This window comes from Caretta caretta, chromosome 12 (genome assembly GCF_965140235.1).
Source record: "Caretta caretta isolate rCarCar2 chromosome 12, rCarCar1.hap1, whole genome shotgun sequence".
In the NCBI taxonomy this organism is placed as follows: Eukaryota; Metazoa; Chordata; order Testudines; family Cheloniidae; genus Caretta; species Caretta caretta.
In genome coordinates, this window is record NC_134217.1 from 35,860,150 (window position 1) to 35,884,200 (window position 24,051).

A 24,051-nucleotide genomic window follows, 5' to 3' on the forward strand; every position below is an offset into this window, starting at 1 on the left:
CGTTGGTTAAGCTCTTGTTGTTTTCTGCACTGCAAGCTTCCTAGACAAAGAATTTTTAATAATTTTGTATCCATTTATAAGAGAACATATTAACTGGTTTTACTAATGCTTTGTTGCTGAAGTGCAAAAAATACAAACTGAAAACTCCACATCTTAGCCTGAAAGAACTGACAGGATTTACAATGAACTTAAAAATGGAGCTTTGTCTTATGGCAACTGTTTTATTTTTGTGTTTGATGGTTTCCCAATTTAAAAATAAAACATTACTACTGCAGTAGTACAGTCTTGTCATTATGAATTTTTTTTTTTTTTTAAGGTTTGGTATCCAATCTATTTAACTGGGTAAATTCTCTGTGATGTAGCACTATCATTTCATATTCTCTAGCTACATTAAGTACATAACTTTCTTTGTTTGGCACCCATACAAATATTTGCTAGACTTTGTGTGCACTGTAAAATATCCAGGTAACAACAGTGTCTTGGAGAAGCCAAGGTTTTAATTTTCCAGAACATCCCTTAACTTTCTAAAGTACAGCCGCAAAGGTTAATTATCTAAAGCTACATTGAACTTATGTGTTTTTTCATGTGTGGTTTGTATGCAGTTATGTAGATAAACTACATTCTGTTAAACACTTAAGTATTCCCAGTTGCAAAATGCTCAAGGAATGGTGCAGAATATTGTCTGAAAGTTGACTTTTCACAAGTTTTTTTAAGTAAAATATGAAAGCTGCCTAATCTTCTGATTATTATTCCTATAAAGAGGATAAGAAACTTGAAACGACATCATATAGATTCTGAATCAAAACTTTTGATAGTGTGTTTTTAAAGCTATACCTCTCATTGCAACTCCAGACATGTCCTATAGGGACCTATTACTAATCAGTAAAGATAATTCTGTTGTTTACCAGCTCTCTCCCCCTTTTAAGGAAAAGTTGGGGATTATTTTATTTGTATAAATCAATATCTACACACTTTTCTTCTTCTCCTTAAGAAATCTTTGTTTCCAATGGTCCTGAGATGCAATCTATAAACGAAGAGGAGGATCAGGATGAACAAGGAGAAGGTAGTGAGGATGAATGGGAACAAGTAGGGCCCCGCAACAAATCATCAGTTACTCGACAGGCTGACTTTGTTCAGACTCCTATTACCGATATTTTTGGTGGTCACATAAGGTATGGTACCTTTTATTAGTCTATTTTTAATACAATAAATTATACTTGTTTTGCAGCTGTGTGGAGGCATGGTCTGCATTGCCTTCCCCCATAAATTTTTCCATTGCTTTGCAACTGAGAAGATACACAGCCACCGGAGACTGCACAATTATTCCATGACCAGTTTTCTGTGGTTAAAAAAGGAAATGTGTCTAGTCCACAACGGCTAGGGGAGCATAACATCCTAATCATGAAACAGTCTTCCAGAAGAGAGGGTTCAAAAGATTTCACATCGTTGTGTAGGTTAGTTCCCAAAAATCAATTCGTGATCCGTGTCACATAATAGGTGCATCTTGTGACATGTTTTACAGAACAAAGGTTGGCTTGAAGAACAGATACCTACAACAATTGTTTATGAATAAGAAGTTGAAAAAATACATATACTTTGCATATATATAGTTACTTTCATGCAAGGATCTGAAGGACTTTACAGTAATTAAATAGTTCAGGTTTAGAGATGTCTTGTGACGTTTTAGCCCTTTTTATATGTGGATTAACTGAGACATAGTGAGTGTTTTGTGTAATTCACAAAGCCAGTGAGTAGAGAAAAATGGGAATAGAACTCAAAAGACGTGACTGTCAGCTAAATTCTGTCTAAGCTTTGCAGGTGTGCAGCAGCTTATTAAGTGCCGCGCAGACGCTCTAGGGTGGCAGGGTAGATGCCTCTCTCCCAGCTCTGGACCTGCCGTGGCCAGGGGGAGAGGTGCTCCTCCCCCAGCCCAGCCCCGGACCTGCCACAGCCAGAGGAGAGGTGCCCCAGCCCAACCCCAGACCTTCCGCGGCTGGGGGGAGAGGTGCCTTTGCCGTGGCCCCAACTCAACCCTAGCCTGGTCTTGCTGTGGCCAGGGGAGAGACACCTATCCCGCGGCCCCAGCCCTGCCGCAGCAGGGAGAAGCACCTCTCCCTCCTAGCCCAGGTGCTGCCGGGGGAGGGGAGAGAGAGAGCTGTGGGAGTCCTCTTTCCCTGCCGTAACCTGGGGCAGCCTGCACCCAAAACCCTCAGCTCTGCTCCAGAGCCCACACCCCCAGCTGGAGTCCTCACACCCCCCCCAACCCTCGGCCTCAGCCCTGAACCCCTCCCACACACTGAGCCCCACCCCCACCACATGAATTTTGTTATGTGCACCAATATGGAGGTGATGTGTGTCACCTCACCTCCATATTGGTGCACATAACAAAATTCATTCCACGCATCCTTGGGAAAAATTAGAGGGAACACTGACTGTCAGTTCTTTAGACAACACTGCTTCCCAGAAGCAAGAAAGACTAAGGTTATTTCTGCGCTACGGTTTATGTCAGCATAACTTATGTCACTGTGAATAAACGACCCTCCAGAGTGACGTAAATCACACCAACGTAAGCGCCGGTGTGGGTAGAGCTTGTCTGTGGGAGAGCTGCTCCGGCTGCTCATGGGGGCTGAGTAACGAAGCCAGCAGGAGAGCTTTCTCCCGTCGGCTTCGTCTCTGCATTAGCAGTGCTACCGCGGCACGGCCGTAAGCTCTCCAATGGAGCCCTAGCCTTACGCTAGGTTTTTATAATAAAAAAAAAAAAAAAGTCACACCCAAAGAAATCTTTTTTGAATTCAATTATTAATTCCTGCAACAGCTTGCAGTGATGTGGGGCAAAGGCCCAGATATGAGTACAGGAAGACAAAAAGGGGATGTGAAAAAAATGGTTTAAAAGCATTATTTAAAAATAAATGGTTTAGAATATAAAGGCAGAGTAAATACTTAAAGGAAACATATTCCAAAACAACTAATGTTAGAGTATGAAGAATTATGTTTAAAATGGAGGGCGGACATTTTAATTGCTAGTTTTGCACTCCTTGTGTTGCCAGGTATGCAGTCTAGAAATATGAATAATGCTGGTTGGTTCCTTCCATATGCAAAACACTGAAATTATTCTTCAGAGATTTGAGTCAGACAGCTGGCAAATAAAAAGACGTTTTCCGTAGAATTGGCGGACAGATGTCTGTACTTACTGGAAAATTTCCCTGTTGATGGCATGTGCACATATCCTTTGTCAAATACCCTTATATATATATATTGGAAGTGTGTATTTGTCATGGCCAGGGCAGTTTAGACCTCGGTATGATTGTTTCATAAATTAGTTAAAATGAAATTAAGGATATTGGGGGGAACACTATGTCCCCTGTTGAAATCCACAGAAAATACGAAATTTGAGGGATTACTTAAAAAGAGAATAAATTTGCACAGAGCAGCAGAACCACAACGTCCATTTCCACATCTGTTGTCTACTTTCACCCCACCCATCTCATTCTGCCTACAAACTAGGTCACACAGTAGACCGCAGAAACAGTATCCGATCTTGAGATGTTGGAAAGCTTCCTCTGCTAAGGCTGAGGGTGGAAATAGGGAGGATTTAAAGGCAAAATTGCCGGTAGTAGTCCACCAAATAAAAGCATCAGAAATAGAAAAATCAAATGGAAAAGACTGCTAAGAAAACATGGTTGAATTGGCACCATTCTGCTTAGATAGATTTTAGCCTGTCGTCTACATTTGTTTAATTGATTTGTTGCATTCCGACTTAGGCATCATTTCTATAAATAATTTTTTTGTGAAGATAAAAGTAGATGGCTATAAACACTTAAACATAAATCTGTAGGTCCACATTTTCATCAGGTTTCTGATTTTGTGCATTGACAGAGTGCTTTTACATTTATAACTTGTTCAAATTTCAATTTTTCATGCAAATTTGGCGTACATGTAAGTCAGAGGCCTGGCAAAAATGTTGCTCACAAGATGCACTGACGTTTCTCTCAGATACTTTGTGATGAAGAAATCAGGTGTGTGCTTATGCATGGGAAGAGCTTTGCTTTGAAGAAATTTAAAAGCTGTTTTTTATACACTAGCTGCACCCACTTAGTATCAGTAAACACTGTTAATGCTACTACAGTAGCAAGGAAATTATGAACAACACACATTTTCAAAAGAAATATTATGAGAAATGTCTATATCATACTATTGTTCAACTCCTTCCAATAACTTATGGTTGAAAAATCCTGTATTTTGTTTAAAATGCTGCATTTTTCCCTTGTGACTAACTTTTGCTGTAGTTTCTGCAAAAGAAAATGCTCTGTATATTAAATGTTATGCAAACCTAAAGTCCAGCAATATTGTTGCTATCAAAGGCAGTACTTTTATGTACTTTTGCAAAAATGCTATACTTGTATTTCTAATTCTGTTTTTTAAAAAAACATTTATCACTGGAAATTAAATTTTGGAATATTAGCTTTATTTTTAGATTAATCTCATCTTCTGTTTGTTGGTTTTAACTGGTTGGCGTTTGTGTACTGTACTTTGTTTGCAATATTTTGCAGTAAATTATTACATTAAATAATCAGGTTAGCGGGGGAACAGGAAGGTGTCTCAAAACAGCACAACTCTCAACAGTGGAGAATCTGTTTTTTTGAAAACATCAACCTTCACATGTGTTGAAGGTTTTGTCCTTAAATATAAGCCACGAAGGCAATGGTCACCCGAAATAAAGATGCCACTGTCTTTGGTAGAGTCCTTTCACTCTGAGGACTATACGTAGCCATATAAAGATGGATTGACCTTCTGTGGTGCTTCGGGCCTGTGCCTGAATCAGTGGAGCTGTTTTTAATACAAGCTTGCAGTGCAAGCATTAAACTTCTATGCTAATATTTAACAGACAATTCTGAGAGTTCAACAGTGTGAGTTGAATTGTAGTTTATTTTAAGACTTGCTATATCAAAGTTTTCTGAAGGACGGTAACATGCCAAACAATAACTTATTTAGCTGTAAAGACATTACTGATTGTGCTTTTAAGTACCATCTTCAAAACAAAGGGTGATTAGATATATTTGCAACCAAGATTCAAGACAGCTGAAAATCAGTTAAAAAATCTCCTTTTGTTACAGTGTCTTTGGCAAACAATTAAACTACTATCAAACCATATATTCCAGTTTTCATATGAAGGCTGAAATGGATTTAAATTTCCAAATATAAATAGGAAGCTAGTTCTGTTACTTTAACACATAAAGATTAAAAGACTCCAGTTTTTATTCAAGACAAACCAATAAGTGAACAAAGCCTGGCTGCAAAATCTGACTGTGGGAAAAAACAAATCGTAAAGCAATTCTGGAATATATTGTTAGAAACCATGTAAAGATTTTAAATTTTAAAATATTATGATTAGAGAACCTGAACTCAGTTAATTTTCACAGCAACATTACAAAATGACTAGATAACCGTTAGTACTTGTCAATTCTAAATATCTGTTCTAAAACATGTAATGTTTCAAAAATCCAGCATCATGATTGAGAAATTAAAATGTTAATGTCACCATTTTGAGTTTCTGCATGAGCACCATATGCTTCTCTGCAGCAACAATTAATTTCCAAACACCTTTCCCAGAACTGTCCATGTTCCACAGAAGCGAACAAAACTGAGCTATTTTGGCTCTTTTGTAGTTGTCATCATAGCGAAGATATGACATTTGCCAAGTGGAGAAGATAATGTAATTTTATTTTCAAGCTTCTATTAGACAGCTTGGGAAACAGTGTTGGAAAAACCTATATGACAGACTTGATTTTGTATTGTAGGTACTTATATCTTCAATGTAAATTTCACTTTCTGCGTAACTGTTCCCCAGTGTGTGAGGTTTTTGATAAATCAAGCTGTTACTCTCTTACACTGTGGATAGAAGTAGGTGAATATACTACAAAATTTGTAAAGAAAAATGACTAATTATTTTGAAGACCCCAAACTAACAGAAGATTAGTATATTTAAACATAATTAATTGTAAAACACAATACTTCAAAATCAGTTTCTTTTTTGCTTAGTTGTCAAAGATTCCCCCCACCCCCCATCACATTGGATGATTTAGGGGGGAGGGATAGCTCAGTGGTTTGAGCATTGGCCTGCTAAACCCAGGGTTGAGTTCAATCTTTGAGGGGGCCATTTAGAGATCTGGGGCAAAAATTGGGGATTGGTCCTGCTTAGAGCAGAGGGTTGGACTAGATGACCTCCTGAGGTTTCTTCCAACTCTGATATTTTATGATTCTATGATTCCACAGTACCCCGGCTTTTGTTGGCATCACAGTAACCCCAACTGAAGTTCTTTAAAAGAAAAATGAAAACAGAGTGATCATATGCTCCTTCAAGTGTATGATGTCTTGCCAAATAAGCCATGCGTAAATACACGCATTTAAATATACTTACCAATTATACATGTTAACAAATATTAAACAAAATAATTGTACTTGAAATTGCATTAAAGTGAAATCAGGTTACTGAAATTGATGCTTAACCTTGATATTCGTATTGATTTTGGTAGCCCAATGTGCAGCAAAGCAAGGGATGGACTAAGGTCTAAGGTAAAGAACATGTGGGTGGATTCATAGCTGCATTTCAGTGTCCTCTTTCTAGTAGCAGGTGGATTGATTTTAAAAAGGAAAACTTAATATGATTTAAATAACAATTAAAAAAATTTAAATTTGAAAAATCTTTTTTATTTTTTCCCAAAAATCAATTTTTAGACACCCTGACTAGTAGCTTTTCCACTGTTAAATTTTGAAGGATGACAATACAGTAGAACCTCAGAGTTATGGACATCTTGGGAATGGAGGTTGTCCGTAACTCTGAGTAAAGCACAGTTTGGGCTATGGGCCTAGCACCAGACACTCCAGGCCAGGCTTCAGCAGCAGCTGAATGCCCTACTCAGTGCTGGCATGAGTTTGCAAGCTTGTTCCCCTCCCTGCGGGGTGGGTGGGTGGAGGGGTGTGTGTGTGTGTGTGTGTAAACAGCATGTCCCCCTCCTGGTGGAGGGTGGGGGTGAAAGTGGCGCAGACCCCAGCACTGCTTCTGCCCTGCTGGCTCTGGCTGTCTTGAGCTGGCAGCCCCAGCATTTTGCTGTAAGTGTCAGGTGGGGGTGGGGACAGGCAGCCCAGATGTGCTTACCTTTAAGATGCAATGTAGGTACCCTAGAGGAGGGATAGCTCAGTGGTTTGAGCATTGGCCTGCTAAACCCAGGGTTGTGAGTTCAATCCTTGAGGAGGCCATTTAGGGATCTGGGGCAAAAATTGGGGATTGGTCCTGCTTTGAGCAGGGAGTTGGACTAGATGACCTCCTGAGGTCCCTTCCAACCCTGATAGTCTATGATTCTATACAATATTTGCCTTTTTTTTTTTTTTTGGTCTCTGCTGCTACCTGATTGGTTACTTCCGGTTTCACATGGTGTCCGGTTGACCAGTCAGTACATAACTCTGGTGTTCGTATCTCTGAGGTTCTACTGTAAATCTAATATTCAACTTTGTCTCCTATTTCTGTAGATCTGTGGTTTACCAGCAGAGTTCTAAGGAGTCTGCCACTCTGCAGCCATTTTTCACTCTACAACTGGATATCCAGTCTGACAAGATACGCACAGTCCAGGATGCATTGGAAAGCTTGGTGGCAAGAGAGTCTGTCCAGGGTTACACCACAAAAACCAAACAGGAGGTGTGTTCTAGTCTTGTCTGCTGGACCTTTTTATAGTCAAACATTGAATTTTAAGCGCTTTTCATACAGCTGTTGGTTTTTCACTAGTTGCTTGAACATTAAACCTCATGTTAAGAGGTGCTAACATTGCAAGGTATACTACAAGTGTACTACGTATTTAACATGTACAGTCAAGGTCACTCAAACAAGATGACACACTAATTCTGATAAATGAAATTATTGACAGTAAATCAGTGTATTTGCAGAACTGGTGTAATAGTTGGTTTGGGATTTTGTGGGTGGGGACAGAGAGGCATATAAATTAAATTCACTGTTTGAGAAGTGGTAGTATGTACTGTCATAAGGAAAATAATTTTTCCCTAATTTTAAAGCACAGAAACTCAGGTGACCTGGGCGTTGCCAGACACTCCTAATAAGACCGATGTGCTTCAAAATGTTGGTGGGTTCAGAGTATTTCCTGGCTTTTGAAGTAGATATTTATAACAGTCTCATGACTCAGAACACTGACCTCTGTTGCTTTCTGTTCTTGGGTTAGAAGGAACAGCGTGGTGACCATCCGTAAGAGAAGTTCTCAAACTTCTTTTTGTACTATGGGCCTCATTTAACTACGATAGCATAATATCCATATGAAAACTACAACAATTGTTTTCATGCTAAAACTATTTTGGGAAAGCACCGTTTACCCAGCCAGCTCTCTGTGCATTGCAGTTTGGCAATTTCTGGTCTTGAATGATGGGATATATTATATTTTGCTTTGAGTTTCCTCACACTATTCTCATCTTTTTCTCTAGCTGGCTGATCTTATGGTCTATTTACTGTGTGTCAGTAAAGAATTAAAATCTACGTAGTCGCATCTGTGCCTGGTCAGCAGAAGGGGCTCAGATTAAAATCTCATGTATAGTGTGTTCTTAATTACCTTAAACAGACAAGAAAGCAAAGGGGGCCTTTGAACATACGGTCATTCTTCACAGAAGGCATTGTTTCCATATATCTTACCTACCTCACTGTTTATCTAAACATTCAGAATATAATTGTGACTGGAGAATGGATGGAAAACTATTTTCCTTGAAAAGTTATAGGTAGACAGACATCTTTTTTCAGGATTATGTATCCAGTCCTCTAATAGGAGTGGAAGTGCGAAAATATTTTAGGGATTTCTTCTCATGTGGAAGGAACATTTGCAATGCAAGCTCATCATAATTTATCACAAGGATTTTGTTTTACTAGTCACTTCATTTTGGTTTTTGCTGCAGATGGTTTTAACCTCTTTAAGGACAACCCAGTGTTCAGTTATGGGTTTTGGAAGAAATGGGTGTTCAGTTTAGGAGCTAGTGATTTGGTCTGGTTTAGTGTTTGAGTGGAAATAAAAGCATCCAAAAACGCCTTTTAGATCTTTCTTTTTCAAAGGATATTCAGGAAAAAATAGCAGTTTTTGTATTACATGTTGTGAAAATATTGAACTTTAATAATTCTTAGTGCATACCTAGTGGTTTATAGTGTGTGTTAATTCTCAAAACATCATTGTGGAGAAGGCAGGTAGGTATTTCATCTACACATTTGAGATGGGAAAAAACCAAGATATTTAAATAACACCAGAAAGAGTGTCAATGTTAGAGTTAGTGCTCAAGAGTTCTTGGATCCATGTCCTATATTTATAACTTTTCGTGGGTTGTGCCCCCCCCCCCCCCCCCCAAAAAAAAATCTTAAAGTATTATTAGCTAAGTAAAGCTTTAGTCCTCATTCTGTAGCAGGTGGGGATGCTAAGTTAATTGTCAGGTTGAAAGATTCTACAATGGTGTTGCTCTTCTTTTTTATGTTTAGTTTTAAATTTTTATGCAATATTCTGCGTTGAAATATGATCTTTAACTTTAATGTGAGAGCATCATTAACTGCCTCAGATTCTCAAGATTTTAAGCTACACTTTTTGTGGTTTCTCAGGTTTAGGAGTGATAACCAGGCACCGTAAATATAGCTTGCCCTTCTGATTCCCTATTTTCACTCCCGCTTAAGAATCACGAAAGTTTTTTTCCCTTTGAAGTTAAAATGTTGGTGTTTAATCTCAGCCTAAGGCTTTCTTTAAAAAAAAAGAAGAAACAACCATTTTTGAGGTATGAAAAAGATGTGTCCATTAATAAAACAAAATTAAAGACAAAAAGTGAAGACTGAAATATTACTCTAAGCCCTTTGTGTTTAGGGCAGTGGTTCTCAACCCACGGCCTGCTTGCGGCCCAATCAGCACAGAGCTGCAGCCATTTTACATCCTCAGGACCATACAGATAATATTGGATGTGGCCCACATAACACCTTGTGGGCCACATATGTATAAATAGGTTGAGAACCACTGGTTTAGGGTGTTGCGGAGCTTCTAGGTATTTATGTTATCCTAGTATAGTAATACTTAAACATGTAGTCATGATGAAAGTCAAAGTCTGCCATCTGTAAATTCTAGCTGTTCATAACTTGTTTGTCAGTGCTGGGTACTTTGAAGTAAGAGTCTTGTAGCATAAAGGAGGCACCAGAAAAACGTTCAGTGGCTTTTCTGTTCCTATATTATGTTATAGTCATCAGTCCCGACCTCCTTTGACTAGATCAGTGACTCCGGTTTCATCCATCAGTCATGATCCTTATGTGCTTATCTACATACAGTGCTGTGACATAATATGCAACTGGTCTGTGTGTGTTATGTACTTACATTGGTACCAGTATTTCCAGCACTTCATAGAATATCAGGGTTGGAAGGGACCTCAGGAGGTCATCTAGTCCAACCCCCTGCTCAAAGCAGGACCCATCCCCAACTAAATCACACTGTTAAGTAATCCTGCAAGAAGAACAAAACTAATCCATGGAAAAATGTATTTCTGAATCGTAATGTTGCACTCCATCATTTCCACCAGCTTTTTTTTCTGTTTCATAAATATATAGTTAGTCCCTAGATTAAAGAACCCCCATTGAAAGAACCACACATGGACATTATATTAAATTGTAATACTTTTTGCTTGAAGGTAACACTTCAGTGGGAAAATCCAATGCGCTTTAGAGGCTTAAAGTACACAAACAACGGGATATTTGTCATAAAACTAACACAATACAGACTTAAAAATAACACAGTACTTTCAAGTGGCATACTTAGGTAAAATTCGTGTTCTACACACATTAGTCATGCTCCCTTGCTTTTTGTTTTCAAAAGGGTTGTGAACTTCAAGATATACTGATCCTAAAATTAAGATCTAATTTTAAAGCATTTTTGTGTTCTCTGTATTAGGTGGAGATCAGTCGAAGGGTGACCCTAGAAGAGCTCCCTCCCGTTCTTGTGTTACACCTCAAAAGATTTGTATATGAGAAAACTGGTGGATGCCAGAAGCTTATCAAGAATATTGAGTATCCCGTTGACCTGGAAATTAGTAAAGGTGAAGCTCTGAAATAAAACTTTTTTTGTTTTGAGGAAAAGAGAATGTTCTACGATTTCCAAAGGATAATAGTGAATTTTTGCAAGCTCAGTGTAGGAGAGACTTGATTTTTTTCTGTTGGGTTGTATACATGCGAAAACTCTTCTAATCTAAATGAAATCTTTATTATCTTGTGTGCCTTATTCTGTGTCTGTGCTAGCTGTGGATTAGGGGAATCCAATCCAGTGATGCTCCAAGCTGATGTGCTCAGGCTTTATTTTACAGCACTTGCTGCCTGTACTGTCTTAATTTAGATCTCAGTCCTTCAAAGAACTCCACATAGGCAAACCCTGGAACATTTATCAGGCTCCATTGACTTCAGTGAGGGCTCATGCAGTTCCAGCGTCTAGCTGAGTGGAACTTGTAGAATTGGGGCCTAAGACTGTAAGCTGTTCAGGGCTGAGGGATGACTGTGTACCATGTGTTCGTACAGTGCCCTCCCTCAACTGATTAGAGTACCCTGGACAAGGTATAAATAATGAATAAAAATTCTTCAGCTTGGAATCCATCCAAAGAGGTGGTAAAAGCACCATAATAAAAACCATTGATCGGGCTGGAGAGGAGAAATGAGAAACTTTTTTTAAGACCAAACTAAAAACATCAAAGCAATCAAATAGGTAGGTCAGATTTCAAGTGTTAATGCATTATAAAGTTTCTTCAGTTTTTAAATTTTAAGATCTATTCCTTTTTATAAAGTGTGTGTGTTATATGTAAACACCAGAATAATATATGTACCTTGCTGCATCAAATCTTTTTATTCTGACATTGACTGTTCAGTCAACCATTAGTTCAGATTGACCAATATTTTTATGCTGTCTGCAATATGTTCCAAGCTACCTGGAAATTGCAAGGCTAATTATGTAGGGATACATTATAAATGATGTGTTTACTTTGCCAGATAGTATAGTTTGATCTTGGGGTTTGTTTGTTTTTAAGACATACTGGGGAGGTTGAAATCTGTAAAGCACGTGTTACAGGTTGCTTTGGTCAAGCAAGACAGGCAACTGCTATATTCTTTACAATCTCTGCAGTTTACAGGCTGGCCCTCTCATCCTCCCACAAGAGGCATGGCAGGGGAGATAACTATGTCTTGGCCCTTTTCCCCCCTCCTCTGTATCCCTGGGGTAGCTTTGAATGCTACTCTTGCTTGAAATCCCATATGCAAAGGCTGGTGCTCTGGCCATAAGAAACTAGAAGTTGACCCCCTTGTCTCCCACCACAGAAAAGACTTCAGTGTCTACAGTGTCAGCGTGCTGAGGTTTCAGCCATTTCTTTGATGTAGGAACCTTCAGATGAAAAACTATTTGATTCTTACTTGGAAGTAAATGTTCATCCGACATCAGTTAACACAAAAGTGTTTATCTTGTTAAAAGTGTTGGTTTTTGCTTTTTCAGAGCTACTATCTCCGGGTGTGAAAAGCAAGATTTTTAAAGGCCAAAGAACCTACCGGCTCTTTGCAGGTATTTAGCCGTTTATGTCACTCTATCCCAAAATATTGCATTACTTACAGGAATTCTGGTTGTGGAAATGTTGTAGTTACTGCTGACTAGGATTATAAAATGTTTACTTTAAATTAAAGTGATGTAACTTGCAGGGGTAGTAAGTTCTAGTGTAAAGTGACGCATAAGTACTGAATATTCCGATTATGTGATTCCTGTCACATTGTTTCAGCTTCTGCCTAAGTAACATAGGATCACAGTTCTGTACCAGATCCATCCTGCACAGGGTATATAGATACTTGCTTTTCAATGAAAGAATGCAGACTGCAAAGCCTCTATTAAGATGCATATAGGTCTGCTCTGTCTCAAGTGGCGTACATTAATATTCATTTTTTCTCAATGAGGTTAAATATTAAGTATCTACTCTTCCGTGAGTATTATTCATTTATGATGACACTTAACACAAATTGTAGAGCATAACTGTTATTGATGATGAATTGGTGTTAGTGACATGCGACTCGAATGGTAAATACATCTTGTGTAGCCAGAAGAACATCTACAACTTTAATTTCGCTATATTTGATACATACCACTGATTTGTAGGGTAACTTTTCAGATGTCTTTTAAAATTGCCAGTTTGATGTTGATTCATTGCATCGTTCTAAACACTTTCAAGATGAGTTCTTCTTGCAGTGTATGAATAGCATATTGTATGACTAGGGAGGTGCCACTGAGTTGACTGTTACATAGTGACATTTTTATGGTAGGAATATATTGAAGTAGCAAATGAAAGACTGTTATTGGTATTAAAGAATGGAAACTGGTGTAAATATTCAGAAGCATGTTATTAATAAACAAAACATTAATTTCCACAGTTTTTAAAAACTATACATAGATTAGTAAGATTTGCACCTGCTTATTTGGATTAGCATCAGAAGAAAAAGCTCAGGGGGCTGGAGCTTTTCACTTCTGGGTCACCAGTTTAGTTCCAGCCCTGGTGGGCTTGTGTGATGAGGTAGTTTGGATCCAGTTCTGTTTAGGTGGTATAACCAGGTTACAGAAGGTACCATCAAGACTGGCAATCTCAGCGGAGGGCAGCAGTTACTTTAGTGGAACAATTCTCACCTCTGGGGTGAGCTTCCCAAGACAGGGTTGGAGAGCTTGGATAAAACAGTATGAGGAAATTTGCATTGCTACTGCCTCATCTTTTGTGACTGTTCTGTAGACACACACACCATTTCAGTCTCCAGTCCATTATTGTTAGTCCAGAACTTTACACACACGGCATGCACAACTTGTACAAAATTTTAATGTCTGAAAAGAGGGTTTTTTAGAATTAAAGATATTTCTAATTAAAAATATAACAAGAGGTTTGCCTAAATATTACTCTGCAGTAAGATAAAATACAAACTGCATCCTAGAAAATCTTATAGGGTAGTTTCTATCCTAAAGAACTCTTGAAATATACCAATAATTTAGAATGTGTATACCGTGTACCATAAATCATGCCTGTCTACTTTGTTTAACTTAAAGTACTCATAATATGTATTTGTCTTCATAGAAGTGTAAACAAAATCAGAGTAAATTTAAAGTGTGGTTCAGCTCTGAAAGGTAGACTGTGAAAATGACACTTTCCTACTGCTACTTGTTTTTACTGCTTTGTTTACTCCTCTTAGCATTGCAGAGAGAAACATAGCTAACAGAATGAGCTGGATTCTGTTCTTCCTTGTGCATTATTACCAAAATTATATACCAGTATAATTCCAAACAGTTACACCTGTACAACCCCAGTGAAGGCAGTAAAAATCCCCAGGTGTAGTTTGCACAGGATCAAATGGACCTAATTTTGCTGCAGAACATATTACAGGTGGTGACATTCTCAAAGTAAAGAATCCAACTTGGTTCCATGTTGAGATTGCAGGATTGGCACTCACAAAACTAACAAACAAACTATGCACATTCAAGTGCTTAGTATAGAGTGATTCTTATGGAATCACTTTTGTAGGGTGGAACCATAATTTAAGCAAAATTAAATGGGTTAGATGGGGAGTATCTTATGTTTGTAATAAAGACTTTTGAACAGAGAGTTCTGATATTGTAAAGTTTCATAATGTTCTCTTGTACATGAAGACTTGAGGTTTTATGATTTGATATGAATGAAGGTTGACTCAGGCTTCTGGTTTAAGTCACAGAGATGTCTGAAACTAAATATTGTAAAATACCTACTTTGATCTGCCAACAGTTAACTTGGTGAAGATCGTTTTGACTTGAAATGACAAACAGCAACAAACTGGACATGTAGGAGATTTCAAGCAGTTATGTTTGTTCTCAACTATTTACTAAGTTTGTCAGCACTAACTGAATTTTCTGAAGCTATGTTGAATTGTTGCAGGAAGATGGTCTGTCAATCCCATTGGTCTTTTCCTGTGAAGTAATCCTTCCCTGAAAGCCGTGTAGTAAATTAAAAATATCTATCTTAGACCTTTGGGACACTTGATCTTAAGAATATATTTTTCACTTCTTTAGAATCCTGAGTTTTTGTGCTGCCAGTGAAAAATCACTAGCATCACAATAGGTTTGTTCCTTTGTAAGTGCATAAAATTATGACAGTATTTGCTATCGTATAGATAATGCTGGTATAACTTTAAGTATTTGCAAAGGCATTTCTAAAGGTTTTAGTGGCAAATACTGTATAAGCATAACTTCAGTACAGGATAGCATGTAAACATGCCAGTCAACATGTAGTTAAACTCTTTAAAAAATATGTTCTTGATTTCATGTGAGTTGGAAAGTTTGTTTGAATTATGAACTTAAACAGAGGAACATCTTAGTAAATTTCTATTCCTGTTTTGTTTCCAGTGGAAGTATAAACATTAACTTCTCTTTGCAGTTGTCTATCATCATGGAAACAGTGCAACTGGTGGCCATTACACTACAGACGTCTTCCAAATTGGTCTTAATGGCTGGTTACGCATTGATGACCAGGCAGTCAAAGTGATAAATCAGTACCAGGTGGTGAAGCCGTCTGCTGAACGCACAGCCTACCTCCTGTACTATCGCCGAGTTGACCTGCTGTGAAACTTCCCTCTTTATGCTGTGTGTGCAAGATACCTGCTTTGTAGAACGCCAACTATCACTAACTTTTTTCCTCCTTTAAATGCTCTTTTGAGTGAATCCTTTTTCCCCCTGCAACTATGGGATAGAGTGAAAAAGGAATCTACCTTGGGGGTTGTGCACAACATGGTTTGTGTGTTGACTTGACTTTGCAGAATGAAGTCATTAGGTTGAAAGACTCAGTCTCACGAATCACAAAAAGATAAAATATTTCCGAGTTAATGCTGAATCCTAAGATGATAAAGGGGGTTTGCATTTGATTCCCACTTTCTAATTGCATAGTAGAAGAAAACCCTGCACCAGCAACAAAACTTGTAGATTTCTGTGAAAATAAGTTTTATCTTTACTTAAATAAAAAAAACTAAAAAAAAAAAAAAAAACCCTCTCTACTCCCCCAGTAGTTTTTGATAAATGATAAAACATGAGCCAGTGTGTATCAGGAGACAATGGTTCTGTGCTTCAAAACAATGTACAAAAGTACAAAATGCAGAGTTGCTGGTTCCTAACAGGAAAAAAACCACATTTTAATAATTGTGCGATGAGAAACTGCTTAAGTACACATTGCAGATCAAATATTTGGAGTTAAAATGTTAGTCTATGTAGATGGGTGATTGTAACTTTATTGCTATTAAGAGATTTCAAACTGCATTTATGCTTCTGTGTACACAAGATTTTAAAAAATGGGCAAAATAATGAAGATTGATATTTCTTTAAGTCTGCTTTGTTTAATTTTGCTGTCTGCTCTCCTATAATGTTGAGTTCCTAATTGTACACAATTTAGTGATATCTAGGAGTATAAAGTTGTCGCCCATCAATAAAAGTCACAAAGTTGGTTTAAAGTTGTGGGGTTGTGTTTCTTTGACTTTGAGTGTAAATTTCAGTTGTGGAAACTCTAGTCTAGAGTTACTATGCATTTTCTAATTTGAAATAATGCTATTTAGCAGGATAAAATTCACCCTGGTGCAGAGGGCACCAGAAGACCTATGTATCATGTAGGCCTTATTTTGAGGATTTAAGTGCAGGCTCCCTCCCCTCAGGGGTGCTATGATACTCATGAAAGCATAATCATTACCTGATTTTAAAAAAAACATACCTACTAAGTCAAATGAGTTTTGCATTTAAAAAAAGAAAAAAAAGCAAATTGCAGGAAAAAGTTATTTTCTCCACTGTTTTCCCTTCATGTTTTCAAAATGAAGTAGCTGCTTTATGTTCCAGAAAATTTCTGTAGCATTTCCTTAAGCTGCCTAGATCTCTCTCTTCACTTTTTATCTCTTTGTCTGGCACAGGCAGGACAGCTTCTTTCCATCTAACTTCTCTGTGATTGTGCTGCTTTTTACTGTTTGTTGAAAGAACTGTACAATTTGCCTTTTTAGTACCTCTAAGGTGTTCATGGCTCACCTATTAATATAGTATCTGGTCACCCTTTTTGTGCTATCTGTTTGGCTTTTTCGTTAAACGGCAATTAACCGTGTATTTGTACAGCACCTCACGCAATGTGGTTCTGGTCCAGGACTGGGCTCCTATGCACTACAATAATACAAGTTGTTAATAAGAAGAAGGGGCTTTGGTCACCACGCCATAAAGGAGGAGTGGTGGGAAAGTGTTAATCCACAGCTTCAGCTTTCAGAATCTCTTCATCCAGGGCTGATCCGAAGAGGTGCCCTGCACCTTCAATTTTCATGGAAGTTAATCAGGCCCTTATGTCTACACAGTCATTCAATGAGGAGCAGTAAAACTTTACACTTTAGCTTTGAGAAAATATTGGCTGCCTCTCTCAGTAGAACTTCATTTAAGTCTCCCTGATACTGAGAAAACTGATGTTGAATAGGAGAGATTGAAAGTGACTTAAAAAGAATGAACACACATTGTATGCTGAACCGTGATCCTCAGTCTTTAACGTATTTCTTCTATTAAAACGTTAAAAAGAAGTAAAAATTATACTTCCTTAGCTGCAAGTGTCTATTACAAATCTTTCATTAGCTATATAACTATTCAGTGAAACTGGAAGAAAACCTTATTTTGGATGTTATAAAATCAAATCTTGACTAAGATTTTAAGAAAGAAGCAACGATGTTCCCCATGATTTGGCCAAATTCAAGTTGGACAACCACATTCTCCCTACTGAAGTTTGCACTCTTGCTTTAGTTGGATTCTTCACTTCATTTAATTGTTGGGAGGAATTGCTGTGCATTGTTCAACTGCTGGTGTCTCCCATCCCAGAGGTGGGGGCATTTAACAGTCCCTCTATATAGTTTGTATTATACACTGAGTGTGGTTTGGATGTAAGTTGCTATGCAGATGTTTGTTAGAGCTGGTTGGAAAAGTTCCAATGAAACTTTTCCTTCGGAATTTGCTGAATCAAAACCTAAGCACTTCGTGAAGACAGTTTGATTTTGACAAAATTCCACTGAAAACCAAGCAGGGTTCTTGTGGAACCTGACCTGCCAGGTAGGTTTCCTGCCAGTTCATGTACCTGGCAGACTGCCCCAGAGCCCAGGCTCCTAGAGATGGGCAGAGAACATTCTTGTTTGATGGAGAAATTTGCAAATTTTGAACAAAAATCACTTGTTAAGTTGTTGAACCATGGTCACTAGCAAATGTGACTTCTCTGTATGTGATGAGACTTTCAGATTTTGTGAAACAAAATATTCCATAGTTTTTTAAGATTTCTACTCTTTATAGTTTCTGTAGAAGTTAATTATAGTGACATTTAAAAAAAAAAAGCTGAACTATTAATTCTGCAATTACAAAATTTCTTGTGCCGACACTAGTAATCCTAGTGTGGAGTTATTAGAACTGGACACACAGTGAGAAAATAATCTTATTTCTTCACTTAAAACCTGATCCAGCAAAGCAAAGAGACTATTCACAGGCTTAAAGACAACAGCATACCACAATCATATTAATCCATCCATTATAACATTAAATACATATATAAGCTTTCACACATTATGTCCCTCCCCGTCCTCCTTTTGAAATTGATGTTATAATTCCCATTGATGTCAATGGTGCATGATTAGACCATTTTACCAGCACTAAAAATGTTTTGTAATCACACTTGTAATTAACATACACTTTAATCTCACAAACCTGCACTGAGCTTTTCCTATGTCAAATAGGAAGTTGAAATGTGAAACAGACATGTAAGTTTACATTCCTTTTTCTGATGATAGTAGTGATTCTTATTACTTTAAATATCTCGTTGATATATAGTCTGTTTCTAGTAAATGTAGGCTATTATATAAAACCAAGGCTATGGCTACTCATAAGAGACTTTTCACAAAAACTACACTCTAAATCAGTCTTGCAAAAGAATATGAGCTCCTTTAGCTAGGTTTACTAGGGACCACGTCAAGTGATAATGATGTTTTTGAAAATATTGTGAAAGAGGAAATTGTATTACAAGCACAATGTAAAAGTGAAATACAGTAGTCACTATGATTCTGCATATTCATGTCATCTTTATAATTTTCTTGCTAAACTAAAATGAGAGATGCAGTAGAAGTATCTCTTGTTTGTTTTTTAGGAACTGGCAGTGATTAATTTCAGGTGTAAAAACAAGTATTGCAATGTCTTTTGGTACCAAATAAACTGTTGCGTAGGGATTTTTAAAATTTAATTTGCACTAAGGATGTTGGACATGCAATTGTTGATGAAACCAGTGCAGTGAGTTACTCAAAGAAGTCAGTGAAAAGCATGTAGCAACATCTGTCATTACACAACCACAATTTTTATTTTCTGTTAACCTGTTCTTCTTGTTTTTGTACAAAGTGTGTATGTTCTTGATTTCTATCTGTAACTGATAATGTCAAATGCATCAGAGCTAAGTGTTATAATTATTTAGTGATGTTCTTAAAGCAGATTTTAACCTTAGGAAAAAACTGTCTTGAATGCAAAAAAAGGCCAAGATTTTCAAAAACAGAAGCCTGAAAATAGGGCTCCTGAATCCTATACTTGAAAAATCTTGCTCTAAGTATAGCAACCAGAGCATGCCAGAAGTTCATACTGAAACAGGCTGTCTCGGGGGTGATTTTTCAGAAGAGCCATAGTGACCTACAAACGGAAGGTGGGATTTTTCAGGAGACTGTCACATTTGGAAAATTCCACCCCTAGTGAATTAGTCAAAAAGTCCAGCATATCAGAGTATTGATTAAAGAAAATCAAGAACAGTTCAGATAAGTGCTATGTGATAAGTATGTGTTTTCATAACAGTTGACATAGCATTTCATTGTATCATTGCTTTGTGAAATACTTAGCCACCCCCATAGGCTGGCTACCTATATATCATTATGCCTCAGCCCAGGATTTTTAAGGTACTGGAGGAGCACCATGGAAAACCACAGAATTAGTCCTTTTATGAAGCATGTTTGAAAGTCTTTTTATTTCAGACAGTCTTTGGGCAGCATCTTGGTTGTGCTTTAATTACAATATTTCACTCTCCTATAGGGCCATCCATCCAAGGGTAGTCTTTCATGAATTTAGTTCCAGACTGGTCTTTTGCTGTCTGTCATTACTGTTCTCTCCCAATTTGCAGATAGAGGGGCAGAGGTTAAGTGACTCTCTCTTTAATCCATACAGCTAATACCAATAGTGAATATTTTATGTTTTTATTGTTGGAAGGGATTTGTACCATGGAAACTGCAGAAAGTCAGTGAGTAGTATATTGCTTTGGGTACACAGGTATTAGCCTGTAGTTCGAAAACCAGAAACAAATGGAAATACTTTCCCCTCCATCCTAGTTAATTCACTGAAAGAACCTTCTGCTGGTTTCCAAGATTTGCTCTTGAATTTGTAATTTGTCAATTGTAAATCCATTTGTGCAAAACCTTTTAAATCACTGATGGAAAACTACTGGTAATGATTTTTATTGACCTAAGAGAAATATTCATATAGAGCAATTTTGAATGGATTCTGCCTTACCCTATAGCTCATGCTCTTCAGACTCTTGCTAAGCATGGTTTGTTTGGGCCTTTTCATTTCTCTAATGGGAGGCTACCATGGGAAATCCAGGATGCTGAAGTAGTTCTGATGAGTTGGCCATGTGAATCTGTCCTGACCAATGCCTCAGCATGGTAATAAGAACATTGTGTTGCTAAAGCAGTGATCATTCCTATTTTAAAAAAACAAAACAAAAACACCAAGCCTGACCTTAACCACTCCTGGCCATTAAAAATCCCTTGACACCCTTCTCAAGAGCAGGGGTGCTAGCTCTGAAGTTGTAGCCAAGTGGGCTAATCCTATTCCAGTTGCCAAACATCTGCAGTTTTAAATGGATTTGGGTTGTGTTCATTTCACTGTGTCATTCATTAAACTGTTGCAACCTAGGACTTCACACACCATGGCCATTTGGAATGTCATGGAGACTATTGGAACAGAACTTCCTGCTCCAAAATTGCATACCTCTGGAGACAATGGGCCGTATACTACTAACAACTGTTAGTAGTATACGGCCCATGGTTTACAGTGGTGTAGGTCTGAGTCTATCGAGTAAGCAGTATATGGCCCATGGTTTACAGCGGTGAAGGTCTGAGTCTATCCAGTAGAGTGCAGTGGTACACACACTGAACGATTTATTACTAAAGTTCTAAACTACTGCAGAAAATTTCTAATCCACTTAACTGTTGGAAAACAATAGCTGGTCTCACAAACTTCTTGCCATAAGAAATCTTAAGCACTTATTTTCATTTTCAATAGAAACTCGCTTTTTAAAAAATTATTTGCATTATATGTTGCAGAGAGATCTATGGGTAATTGTGCATTTTATTTTGTTAGCTTTATGATATTGGTGACAGCAGAAGGAGATTATGGTGGTTTATATCAGAGCAAATTTATAATTAACTTTTTTTCCTTCTTTGGGCAAAATCTCTAAAGAGAGAGAGTCGGGGAAGCTTCTACCAATTTCTTGCATCTGCAAACTTGCAATGGAAATTCACAAAAATAGGCTTTCTTGCAGGTTAGTCCAGAGGGGATTACGCTGATTTAGAAGCATCCCCCATGCTATTTCTGCTCATGATCACTGTCTTCCAAATTGATCAGAAGAGGGGGAGAGTATATTGGGACCTCCATTTATGTTTGAGAATGCTTAATACATATATTGTGGCCCAGAAATTATAAGCTTGATGAGGAAGGAATTGTCTTTGTTTGTATGGCACTTAGCACAAAGGGGTCTTGATTTTCTGATTGGGGTCCCTAGCCACACTGTCATAACAGAAATGGACTGACTTGAATCAATAACCTGTCTCGGTACACTAACATGTGCCTCTTACGTGAGCATATATTTGGATTAGAAATGGAGTGTGATTCTGTTTGTCTAAAATCAAGGCATGCAGTCTGCATGTTAAATAGTGAAATAACTGAAATCTGTCTTTGTTTCTGTTTGTTGGCTGTTACATAAAAAGGTTTTTCTTATAAATTCAGTCCATTTATGTGGCTTTTCCCACATATGAACCAGAGAAGTTATAATCAAGACCATAATAACTATGAAGTGAATGGTTAAAAGTAACTTCTGATTTGTTTTGGCATTGACTGAATGTAGGACTTGAAACAGCTGAATGAAGACAAAATGATAATTTAAACGTAATGTGAAGTGTTGGTTTTGTCTAAAACATGTAGCTTCCAACTCCTCCCACGGTCACAACAATTACCTATTACTCTGAAGTGAGTCAAGGCTTAGCAACAGCATATGGGACAAAGTAATCAAGATTTGCATCAGATAGGAAGAGTCTTGTTTCTGGCATGTTTGTTTTCAGAATCAGATATGTTTGAATATCTGTCCACATTATGGAAATCCAGCCTATTTTAGTCGTTTAACAGTAGCCATGAAAGAGACTTGCATATTTTGGACTCTTGAGAAAATACTTGCAGAACATGATGCAATCTAGGCAACTGCCTTCTCTTTGATCCTTCACAATAAACGTATTATCATGTTCCAGTTCCATGGAAACACAAAGTGGACCAAATTCATGTATTTAAGTCCATTGACTTCAGTGAGCTTACAGCAGGGACAAATTTCATCCACTGAATTTGTATAGCTCAAAAATATCCAACAGAATCCCAGTGGAGATAAGTAGTAAAAATATGTAGACAACATAATGTTCCACCTCTTCATACTTCAATTGAAATGAGCCCTAGCTCACAAGTGATGAGAAGTTTAGCGGACTCATCCTAGTCCATAATACAACTGGATACAGTGTCTGGGCTTGAGTGATGGAGCTCATTGTACATATCAAAGGAATACATCCCTTAAAGCAGGGGTTCTCAAACTGGGGGTCGTGAGGTGGCTATGTGGGGGGTCACGAGCTGTCAGCCTCAACCCCAAACCCCGCTTTGCTTCCAGCATTTATAATGGTGTTAAATATATTTAAGTGTTTTTAATTTATAAGGGGGGTCAGACTTAGAGGCTTGCTATGTGGAAGGGGTCACCAGTATAAAAGTTTGAGAATCACTGCCTTAAAGCATCAAGAATAGGGAGATGGGTAATTCTGTTCAGACTGACTCACTGGAAAGGGTTAATTCACAGCAGGAATGTGTGGGAATTACAAAATCACAAATTCCCCCCGGATCTGGAAATTATTTGAAATTTGTATATGGTGGTTAAATGAATTAATCGACTTTCTGGTAATACTAATGCAGCATCTTTAAGAGGCAGATGATTCACTGCGCCAGAGCAGTGTGTGGTTTGTACCACTTAGACTAGTGCTCAGACTGTCTTGGGAACTGGAGCCTTGTCATGTCTCTGGATTTGGATGATTCTCAGTGATTGCCATTGGAGGGGAGAACTAAAAAGAGGTCAATGGGCCTAATGCTGTTGAGTTGGTGGAAAAAAGGTTAGTCTGTGAATTTAGCAAAACCATCAGTCCTGGAAGAAACTGTGGAGCAAGAAAATTAATTCAAGAAAAATACAGTCCTATCTATGACTTCAAAGTAACTACGGCTATCTATCTGCCACTCCAGTCTGTCTAGTGTCCTGTTCATCGCAGCATCAGAGCATCAACTCATTTTGGGCTAAGGCTAACATATCCAAATTCCACTGAATTTCTATAAGCAAGGTAGAGCTGTGGGCTACAGATAACGGGCCATATGCCATTGTTTCACATGTGGAACTCCTTTAAAATAAACCAAAATGTCATCCAAATACAAATAGAAAAGGATTGACCTGACAGAGTGGATAATATTGTAGATATATTGTGATCTTCATCTTAGATTGTTCTTAAGGAGACTAGGTGTTTTGCACTCATGTTGTTCTAAAGAAAGATATTGATAATACTTGCCAGTGGATCTAATTATTTAAAAAGCCGTGCAGACTGGACGCCATGCTAGGGGATTTCTGTAAGGAGAACAGATATCCAGACAGATTGGA

At 37.9% G+C, this 24,051-nt stretch overlaps 1 protein-coding gene across 4 annotated transcripts in view; it reads left to right on the top strand.

Moving 5' to 3' along the window:
* Positions 1-16,531, top strand: part of USP10 (ubiquitin specific peptidase 10) — a 75,780-nt gene extending 59,249 nt beyond the window's left edge. For all 4 annotated transcript variants that reach the window (XM_048870816.2, XM_048870820.2, XM_048870817.2 and 1 more), the window contains 5 exons: positions 992-1,172; positions 7,528-7,693; positions 10,956-11,100; positions 12,534-12,599; positions 15,469-16,531. In XM_048870816.2, the coding sequence (XP_048726773.1) occupies positions 992-1,172; positions 7,528-7,693; positions 10,956-11,100; positions 12,534-12,599; positions 15,469-15,656 (746 nt within the window). In that variant the 3' untranslated portion in view covers positions 15,657-16,531. The remainder of the gene's footprint in view (positions 1-991; positions 1,173-7,527; positions 7,694-10,955; positions 11,101-12,533; positions 12,600-15,468) is intronic.
* The last annotated feature ends 7,520 nt before the right edge of the window (positions 16,532-24,051 follow it).